The following is an 11,310-nucleotide window of genomic DNA, read 5'->3' as shown; positions in this document are numbered from 1 at the left end:
AAACAGACAGCTAATAAACGGGCTATCCTCTTTCTTCCATATTTAAGATGTTCAGCAGAAATATTATCTAGACCCCTAGCTTTATTTTGAGGCAATTTAATTATAGCATGACCAACCTCACGTGACATAATCACTATTGGATAATTAATTTGAATATCATCCACATTATTCAAATCATTTTGGATGCAATTAAAAAAAGACTATAATAATGCAGTCTCCATAGTTCTGCAATATTATCTGCCCCCGAAACTCCATCCAAGGTACAAGGAAGAGATACTCTGCATCTATTAAAAGTTCTGACATCTTTCCAAAAATCTGTGATATTATGATTTAACAGCTTCATATCCATAGAATCGGCCCTTAAGGTTTGCTCATTTTTACAGATAAAACGAATAGCATACTTATATCTTGCATTTGTAGACTTCTTATATTCAAGCTCAGGCCCTTGCCTGGGTCTACCTGCTATATCTACCTGCTATACCAGGCCTAGCCTTATTCATTATACCCCTCGATTTAAAAAATGGCTTACTACAGTCATGCAAGGCATAAACAATATCATTATACATTGAGCAGATATCCCTCTGATGATTTGCATCTTTACAGTTAACATCACTACACATAATTGCATCCCTAGGTAAATTAATATTACTCAGACATCTGTCTGTATTCACATAATAGACTAAAAGATCCTCCTTTGTAAGTGCTGACCAATCCATTTTTGCTGCATTGATATTATTTTCATTATTAGACATCGCTACAAGCAACTCAACATTTATCACAAAAGACACAGGTATGTGATCAGTTGTTACTGTATCATATAAAATAGTCATACCCCTCAGCAAGGCATGTGCATCTGCTGTGCTAATACAATGATCCAATCATGATGTTGTTTTCCAAGCCTCACTAACATACCGTACTTCACTTGACAAAATTAGCTTATTATCTTGACAAAACTGAACAATATGATTGGAAAATAAAGACTTACTGTCTGCAATATCTGCATTCATATCCCCAATGAAATACACACTAGAAATAGTAAAACTTTCCATAAAAGAACTGATGAAAGCTAGTCTATTTAAATACTCATCTTCATTATGATGGCATTCATAAGGTGTAAACACATTTAGAATAATATCATTCTTCTCTTGATAATTAGGCTGTATTGCAATACACCAATTAACATCCAATCTAAAACATCAGGCGTCTTGATATACTGCTACATAGATTACACGTTACACGTCTGATCAGGCAATGAAAACATTAATTTAACCTGTATGGATTTCATAAGCCTGGAAATATATTTATGTTATCAATTAATATTGATAACTTACAGGACACCATGTAAAACTTACAGGATACCATGCCCCTCACATGCTGCCAACTCTATGTGGTTTAACCTTCATTTTTATTTATAATAAACACCTCTCTGAGACCCGAGGATACACTTACTGTTTCTGTCTTCATTTATTCAGTCACATAATGTAATTGTAGGTGGACTTTATTTCATTTAAAAGTTGTCAACTGTAAATTTAAAGTTAATGTTAATTCAGATTTAAATCTGAGTGTAAAGTCATGAGCAACAGGATTAAAAATGAATCTATTTTAAACATAAATGAAATCCAGAATAAAAATGATGGTTAAAATGTAAACTTGCTTATTTTTAAATAAAGTTTAAATATTGGTGCAACTAAATTATTAGATAAACCTTGATTTATATCTTAATATAAACTTAATTTGTTTTACCTAAAATGTTTAGCACATGATAAGGCAACATATATTAAAACATTTATATATATATATATATATATATATATATATATATATATATATATATATATATATATATATATATATATTTTTTTTTTTTACCAAGATATAAACTATTTTCTCATTTATATCATTTGAATGTATAATATCCTATGCACGTTTGTGATTTTAGAGAGTAAGAGGCATGTAAAAGGGGCTTTTATTTTGATTTTGTGCTATGACGTCATAGGTCTGCGCTCTGTCTCTGTTGTGATTCGGATGAAGACAGGTTTGTGTTTTTAAGCATGTTAAGGGTTTAAATAGTTATTAACCATTCAGTATATTTAGTTGTTTTCACAGCAACTGTAACATGAAGTCGTTGTTATTGAATATATAATTTATGGCTATATCTAATATTAATCAACAAAATTTTGTGTTTGTTAAGCGCGTCCATACATTAGTAACAGAACAAGCGCGTCTCATTTCGCTCCCTGTGTCGTGAATGCGTTTATCATAAATACTAATAATTCAGTCACTGGCAAAAAGTGATGTAAAAACTGAACTTTATGAGTCAACTGACCCAAATACTTCAGCGCACGCTGATGACATCTGCTGCTCAAAACATGTGAACGCAACGAGAACAACAAACAACTGCAAATGATTTCATGAAATTAGAATGTATTTAATAATGCAATTTACAAATCAATATTGAATGTAAATCTTAAATGCCTAAATATGAAGTGTCTCCTTAATTTGCCTAATTTTATTAATTTGTTATGCTAGTTTTGGTAGTTTTTTTGTTTAATCAGGTCATTTGACTGACTCCCTTACCAGTGTGCTGACTACTGAGCTAGGAAGCTGATTGAGACACGCTCACACCGCTTTTCTGGTGACTGGTGCTGGAGCCAGAGCCCAGTTGCGAACGAGCTGTGCTGTTTCACTCAAAAAAAATTCTGGCCCAGATCCTGGTTTCAAACCAGCCCTGAAACCTTGTAGGTTTCGAACAAGGGGACCTATGATGCCAGTAGGCGGAGCTTACACTACAGACCACAGCTTAAAAGGCACTATATTTAAAAACTGTCATGAAGTTCATGAAAATTAAAAACGCCAATTGGGTCATTCCTGTTATACAGTGACTCTTATGTCCTGATGATTTATTTAATCATATTTTCTCTTAAATGAATGACACATTTATAAGATATGGCTTAAATTGTATATTTAGGTCTTCTTTATGACTTAAACAGGGATAATAGAAATTATAATACTATTTTGTATTTTACACACCTTTCATTGATATATGCATTCAATTTTATGATGTCCTCAGTGCAAAGTAATCAACTTCCACAAGAAATATAAACTTTGAAATGATAAAAAAAAAAAAAAAAAATCTCAATAGGTTTTAATTATGTTATAGACTAGGCTAAACTGCCAATAATCATACATATAAATCAGGTGAAAATATAGATTATTTTTTTCCTTCTCGATTACCATGTCCCTGAAGTAATTTTCCACCCTGTTAGTACATACTTTCTCGCATTCCAAAACTGATTGCAATTTCATTGAGACCATTTTATAGAAGTGACATCATTTAATTCTAATAAAATAAATAGTATTTAGTGTATATAGCAAATAAGTTTCTATATGCGTGTATATATATATATATATACATATATATATATATATATATATACACACGCATTGAAACACTGGTGTTCCACCCTCTTATGCTCTTTTCCACCCAGTTAGACAAGTCATTTTAAATAATAATTTCACAGCAACGTTACATTTTTTCCATACTTTTGTCTAATTTTGTGAGGTGACATACAGTACAGACCAAAAGTTTGGAAACATTACTTATTTTTTCAGTTTAGGTTTTTATCTTTTTTATTAATCTTCTACATCCATGCACTATTTTAATTATGCAATAAGAAGCTACTTTTTATGTCTTTATCTTAATACATGGTTTTATTTAAAAAAAAAGGAGCTTTACACACACAATCTTATCAGAACTAATGATAATGACCTCTATTGTTATACATTTATGTAGTCTTGATTTGGGTGTGTACAGTGGTTTTACATTTAAAAGGATTGTAAATCTAGTCCAAGTAAGTTTTAGCACGCCATATTCAACTTTAATCAGGTAAATTCACAACAACAAAAATGTGGCTATTAAAAATGCTGTGTGGTTAGTAACTTTGGAAAATCAGTTTGCTAGTGAGCAAAAAAGTTAATGTCAAGCCCTGTTTACAACCCTATTGGCAAAAAATGTTTAATTGTTAATTTAATAATTAAGACACATTCTATTCGACAATAATTGTTTTGTTATTGCTTTTAAAATAAAAAAATAATAAGATGGCATAAGGGACATATACAGTACTATCTAAAAAAAGCTCATTATTTAACATTTACATTATTAACATGTTGTGATAACTATCTATATGTCTCTAACAGGGTGGAATATTTTCATGGCCAATGTCTGAACAATCTAAACATAATTATAATTGTTTGAGTCCCCGAGCTTTACCAATATCCATTCCTAATAGTTAAACATCTCTTTATTTTGGTAGAATGCAAAAAAAACAACAACATTAAAATCATGTAACTTTTTTTCCAACATTTAAGAAGCCAAAATGTTACCGCATACCAAGAATGTCCCAGTATTATTAATATTACAGGTCAGTAGAAGTGGTTAACACTCTTCTTCTAAAAGAGATAAGTGATTCCAGTCACATATTATTGAAGTAGAGGGTTCTGCTCCCTGTCAGTGGAAACACGAGCAGGTTCAGAATGATTGGCACTCTTGGCTGAGCGGTATCAGAGTTTGGATTTATTTTTCTTTCTCTTAATTATTCTCTTCTTAAGCATTTCAGAGTGTCCAAAACACACTGAAAAACTCCTGGTGAAGAAGCCGAGATCCACGTGACACTATTATAAAGATGGCATTTATTAAAGAGGAGATTGAAGACGTGAAGATTGATGAAACATTCAGAGTCAAACAAGAAGATACTGAGACACAAACAGGTTGGTTTTCATTCTCAAAGCTGAACTCACTCATTTTATCCTTATAAAAACATCTACCCCCGAGACATCCTACACTGCATACTTCAAGTTTAGTTGAGAAATAGTCCAGAACCTCCGAGTGGAGCTGTTCTCTGGCATCTGCCTTGATCACATTTGGAAATCTCTCCGCCTGTCAAAATCTGCTCTGGAATCAATCAACAAAATATGTATATATTTTTTTTTAGTTAGCCCAAGCATAAAACAAACTCATGATGAAAAGTAATACATTTACACAAACAAAGTAGCAGTCGGATAGATAGGATTTGAAGGGCACCTATTATGCAATATCCACTTCAAGGTGCTTGAACAGAAATGTTTGTTGGAGTTGTGTGTACAAAGCCATTGTAGTATAATAAAAACCCAATTAAAAAAAAAAATCTTCATAAAGCCAAACCAGGCTAAAAAAAACAGCAGTCTGTCTGTATCCTGTCTGCAATATGACATCATATTGCGGTAGCCCCACCCACTTTGACTTTAACATTCTACCATCTTAGGCCCAATCCCAATTCTATTTTATGATGAAAATGGTTTAGCGATTTCTAATTATTGGGGGGATTAGCCCCCATCAGTGTCTACGGCATATGCTGTGGCCCTATCATGTCTGTAATGATATGACGTTAGCAAATATTAGCGATTTTTTTGCAAACATTTCTTTGAGTAACAGGACCATTAATATGAACTCACAATTGAATGTAACGTAAAACAAATGATTACTTTTCATTAAAATCTTTATTTATGCCAAAAAAGCTTACATTTATGTGTCTTTTTGTTCGCCGTAGCAGCCATGTTGCCGAGATAATTCATACCCCTTCGTTTGAAGTGTGGTCCTGAAAAATCTGTCTGTCTGGTCCTTTCCCTTACCCCTTCCCCTCTACCCCTTCACGTGAACACTCGAAACGGAGGGGTAGGGGAAAGGGGAAGGGCTAAGGGGTAGAATTGGGATTGGGCCTTAGTGTGTTGTCCCATGTCTGCCATTTTGTCCGTGTGTAATCGGCTGTTAAATGATGAATGAGAGAATTTCCCTGTCATCAAATATTTTGTGGCATATATATATATATATATATATATATATATATATTAGGGTCGTACCGGACCATTTCGGTACAGGGCTTTCGGTACGGTGCACGTGTGTACCGAATGAACGAATGCAATATTTTGTTTTTTCGGAACATATGTACATTTTCGTGTTTTCAAACGAACATATTAAGTGTCGGAAGTCTCCGCGTTCAGCGCAAATCCCGCCCTGCCGCTGATTCTAAGACCGGTGACACAACTGACTGCGTGGCGTGAGTGTGGCATTTCTGCTGTGTGTCAGTTGCGTGGAGGCTGCTTCGCGTTTTCTGTGTCTTTACACACCAGAATCGTGCCCGACGCGGCGCTGGCGCACTGCTGCTGCTGAAATATGACATAGAGGGAGGCCGCCAACAGACCAGGATCTTGTCTTCACGACAACAATACCTATACTTCATGTTGAGCATAAATATAAAGCCCACTGATAAAGGACACCGTCAATAGAATTGACGGCAAAATACACTATGTTTGACAGGTGCAATATGCCATTGTGTCACCGGCATAAGGTTTTAAAAAGGCATCACGCGAGTGTGAACATCACTACAACTAGGAAAAAAACTATTGTAATTCAAACGCAACTCCCGTCAGCATTTAAACAGACCTTTGCTCTTAATTCCAATCGGGCCAACGCTATAACGGAATCTGAGCAGGTCTCAAAACTGAAACTGTTTATGCTGCACTTTACACTTTGGAAAAGTTATATTATATATTTTAAAAATATGAGCAGGCCTACAAGCTGGGATTGGTAATGCTGCACTGTCGTTATTTATTTATATTTTTCATTATATTTTATTATATGATATTGGTTTGAGACTGAGAGTATTTTATTTAGTGGAGAACTTTGCAGCAGTATTTTATTTCTTATTCTTTTTTTATTTTATCTATACATTATTAAGAATTATTTTAAAAAAGAGTAACAAATTGTAAAAAAAAGTTTATAGTAATAAACAACCTGGAGTTTAATGTTTGCATTTCTTTCCCTTACTGTACCGAAAATGAACCGAACCGTGACTTTAAAACCGAGGTACGTACCGAACCGTGATTTTTGCGTACCGTTACGCCCCTAATATATATATATATATATATATATATATATATATATATATATATAAATTCATTTTATAATTGTGATTACATATGACTTCCAAAGCTGAAGTTCTTGCCTTTATTTATTTGTTAGAATATAGCTCGATACTTTAACTAACTGCAAAAGCTTAATAATCAAAGTCTACTTAATAATTAGTGAAATAATAAATTATTAGTCAATTAGTCTAATAATTGTTAGATTAATCAATTCTCAAAATAATTGTTTGTTGCAGCACTAACCGGGAAGTGTGATTAGACAGCAGACTGCTCTTTAAGCTTTTGAATCACTCTCTCGATTGGTCTGCGCAGCACCGATGCATCTTGAACAAGCCTTTAATGCGAATGAAACAGAATGTCTCTGAATGGTAGTTTGAATCATTTATGTACTTGCTTAGTTTTTCACAGCCGCTTTGTAACAATGGATGCGATTAGACAGCAGTGTACACAGAATTAGTAAATAGTAAACATACTTTAAGACTCTGATATTATCTTTAATCAGGCTCTTGAATAACATCTCACTTCAATAAATTATTGGAACTAAACATTTAAAGAGGAAAAAGCTTCTAAAGTTATTTTGGTAAATTGGTAAATTGTCTTTTGCCCTAATGAAATTTACTATAGCCAGGGGTGCACATTAATATTCCACAAGTCCGCATGCAGGACCAAAATAAAAAATGTGCTGTATAAATAAGTTCTGACAGCGCATTTGCGTAAATCAAGCATAAATCTAGGCTACCCTCTGCTGTTTTCAAAACTCAATGCAAAACTGTGACATTTCATTCACTGATGCTCTTCAATCAGCAGTAGGGATGGGTGAAATAATCCTCGCTGGGAAACAAAAGGAGTGTAGGTGGTGGGAGTATTTGCATTGTACCACAAACTTACCTTGCTGGACAGAAAAAAAAGACTTTATTCAAAAATTCCTTTGTCAGCAGTCTCCTCTGTCTCTCCAAATCACTCAAACTGCCTATGCTCTTCTGTGTCAGCCACGCCACAAGGATGCGCTGTTTTCTTTCAAATCAAAGCACAAATACACATAGAAAAAATGCATGGGTTTAAGTGGGTAACTTAATTTTTTTTTTTTCTTAAAGAAGCCTAATTATATTTTTCCCCTCAAATATTCTGTGTGTATTTGTGATATGATGCTTTTTCTCCAATCAAAGGGTCAAATGCTCATGAAGTGACTGTCAGAGCAGTTCTGGAGATGTTCTTCGTGTTTTCATCCTCATTTAGTGAGACGGTAGACGCTGAAATCACAGCGAGTGTCATGCGTGCTAAACTGAGTTGCATTTATGAATGGATTCCACGGTTCCGTCCGCGTTTTCCGCATCGCGAAAAACATAGGGCCCTAGCACAATGATTACTCTCAAACTTTAACTGGTTCAATTTTGAACACTTAAAGGGTTAGTTCACCCAATAATCAAAATTATGTAATTAATAACTCACCCTCATGTCGTTCCAAACCAGTAAGTCCTCCATTTATCTTCAGATCACAGTTTAAGATATTTTAGATTTAGTCCGAGAGCTCTCAGTCCCTCCATTGAAGCTGTGTGTACGGTCTACTGTCCATGTCCAGAAAGGTAAGAAAAACATCATCAAAGTAGTCCATGTGACATCAGAGGGTCAGTTAGAATATTTTCAAGAATCGAAAATACATTTTGGTCCAAAAATAGCAAAAAACTACGACTTTTTTCAGCATTGTCTTCTCTTCCTTGTTTGTTGTGAGAGAGTTCAAAACAAAGCAGTTTGTGATATCCGGTTCGCGAACGAATCACTCGATGTAACCGGATCTTCTTGAACCAGTTCACCAAATCGAACTGAATCGTTTTTAACGGTTCGCGTCTCCAATACGCATTAATCCACAAATGACTTAAGCTGTTAACTTTTTTAATGTGGCTGACACTCCCTCTGAGTTCAAACAAACCAATATCCCGGAGTAATTCATTTACTCAAACAGTACACTGACTGAACTGCTGTGAAGAGAGAACTGAAGATGAACGAATTATAATGTCTCAAGAAAAAAAAACATATACAGAGAAAATCAGAGGACTTAGTACTGGGCCTTGTGGCACTGGGTTTCTTGTCCACGAATGTCAACATAATTCACAAGGTATCCAAGAGATTGTTGTGATCTATGTTGTTGAAGATCCAATAGCTCTAGGAGAGACTGAGTTCTAGGAGAGACCTTAAATAAGCACAGTTTCCATGCTACAATGGGGCTTACATCCTGACTGGTATTGTTCTCAAATACAGTTTCTCTGCCATACTGAGCATTGTTGAGAGGACAATATTTTGAAAGGTTATTGTTGCTTTCTGTTCTACTGTTGTTTTTATACAGCAATTAACTTGTATTTTTTTCTCCCTTTGCCCTAGACCTGATGCCACTGAAAGAGGAAATTGAAGAACTGAATGAAATGCAAGATACAGATCAGTATAAGAAACATAATGGTTTCTTAACTGGACAAAAGTCATTTAGTTGCTCACAGATTGAAAAGGCGTACTCACAAAAAATAGCCCAAAAGACTGGATCTAGAGGTAATTTCACCTGCAAACAGTGTGGAAACAATTTCAGTCGAAATGGAAGCCTTAAAAGGCACATGAGAATTCATACTCGAGAGAAACCTTACACCTGCAAACTGTGTGAAAGTAGTTTCATTCGAAAAGAAAGCCTTATAAACCACATGAGAATTCACACTGGAGAGAAGCCTTTCACCTGCCAACAGTGTGGGAAAAGTTTCACTCAAAAAGGAAACCTTAGAGTCCACAAGATGATTCACATTGGAGAGAAGCCTTTCATCTGCCAACAGTGTGGAAAAGGTTTTACTCAGCAAGGAAACCTTAGAGTCCACAAGATGATTCATGATGGAGAGAAGCCTTACACTTGCCAGCAATGTGGAAAACAGTTCATTGAACACAGAAACCTTAAAGTCCACATGATGATTCACACTGGAGAGAAGCCTTTCACTTGCCAACAGTGTGGAAAATGTTTCAGTGTAAAAGGAACACTTAAATGCCATATGAGCATCCACACTGGTGAGAAACCTTACACCTGCCCTCAGTGTGGAACCAGTTTTACTCAGCGAGGAAGCTTTAACAGGCACATAAATCGTCACCGAGAGAAACCTTACACCTGCAAACTGTGTGGAAAAAGCTTTTCAAAAAAACTAAATCTAAAGCATCACATGAACAGTCATACTGCTGAGAAGATATTTATATGTGATCAGGAAAAAGCATCAGATATAAAGTAACCCTTAATAAGCACACATGGACTCACTCAGGAAAACTGTTTAGAGATAAGCCTTTCATGTGACATAACTGGCTATGTTTACATGCAACCAAATAATCCGTTTGTAATCAGATTGATGGCTCAATCGGACTGAAAATCCTTCATGTAAACCCCTTAATCGATCTGATTGAGCTTGATCAGAATTAAATTTCGATCGTATTGAAGGGGGTGGTTTATTCTTTTTCTAATACGATAGAGAGTGCATGTAAACATTCAATCGGATTGAACTCCGAAAGCACACCTTAAGGTTTACATGGGAATTCACATTGAGAACAGACTTTTACATATCAAAGAGTCCTAAAACAGTATTTGTAAATTCATTCTGGAAAGACTCTTTATTCTATCACTATTCTTCAGTGATAGGAGGTAAAATGGGATAAAAAAAACTCACCATTCACTCTGGAGTAAGATGGTTTAATTATGATCAGTGTAGTAATAATTTATTTAGCCATCATATTTAGAAATAGACCTAAAATATCATGTGCAAGACCCTATTTTTGTTTTTGTGTGTGTGTAAAGAGTTTTAAATGGTTTTGGACAGACAAAATAGAAACCGTAAAACAGTGATCTGTTATGTTATAACCTCTCTGTTGTAATTGGTCTTGCTTTTAGTTAGTTTGTCCTTTGCTTTGTCTTATGTTCTCATCATTAATTTGTTGCTATGGTTTTTAATTATGTTTTGCACCTGTTTCTAGTCTAACCCTTGTGTATGGTTCAAATTAATAACCCTTTCATTATGTTCGGGATGAAAACATTCACTAAATTAAACTGCTGTTAAAATGTATCAGATAAATATTATTTATTTATTTATTTATTTGTATAAATCTATTAATCAAGCTCAATCCTGATCCATTATAACAAAATTTTTTGATTGCAAAGCCTTGACACCATAAAATAATGCATTCTTGATGGTTGGTGGTTTTCCCTGTTGGGAAGAGGGTAAAATTTGTAATTTTTACAGTTGATCACTAGGTGGGACCAGTAACCCTTTAGATATTCCTGTGAAAAAAAAAAAACGTTTCTGGCTGTTATATGGAGTATAAAAGCATATTATTGTGTGT

The 11,310-nt window shown here is 34.6% G+C and overlaps 1 protein-coding gene across 2 annotated transcripts; it reads left to right on the top strand.

The window, feature by feature from the left end:
* Window positions 1-3,634: 3,634 nt before the first annotated feature.
* On the top strand, window positions 3,635-11,033 carry LOC132099119 (gastrula zinc finger protein XlCGF8.2DB-like). 2 transcript variants are annotated; one of them, XM_059505573.1, is made up of 3 exons: window positions 3,635-4,494; window positions 4,527-4,767; window positions 9,337-11,033. In XM_059505573.1, exons 2-3 carry the CDS (start codon window positions 4,683-4,685, stop codon window positions 10,209-10,211), a joined length of 960 nt encoding a protein of 319 aa, XP_059361556.1. In that variant the 5' UTR covers window positions 3,635-4,494; window positions 4,527-4,682; the 3' UTR covers window positions 10,212-11,033. The 2 variants fall into 2 exon arrangements, with proteins under 2 accessions (XP_059361556.1, XP_059361555.1); XM_059505572.1 differs by having other exon boundaries at window positions 3,635-4,767.
* The last annotated feature ends 277 nt before the right edge of the window (window positions 11,034-11,310 follow it).

The sequence above is a fragment of the Carassius carassius genome, chromosome 22, assembly GCF_963082965.1.
Source record: "Carassius carassius chromosome 22, fCarCar2.1, whole genome shotgun sequence".
NCBI lineage: Eukaryota > Metazoa > Chordata > Actinopteri > Cypriniformes > Cyprinidae > Carassius > Carassius carassius.
The sequence above is the reverse complement of the archived record's forward strand: the minus strand, read 5'-3'. Positions and strand labels throughout refer to the sequence as shown.

Bases quoted from the DNA above. Each gene is read 5' to 3' on its own strand.
- LOC132099119 (XM_059505573.1), top strand. From the start codon at position 4,683: ATGGCATTTATTAAAGAGGAGATTGAAGACGTGAAGATTGATGAAACA. The intron at 4,768-9,336 runs GTTGGTTTTCAT...CCTTTGCCCTAG, and splicing joins AGATACTGAGACACAAACAG to ACCTGATGCCACTGAAAGAG.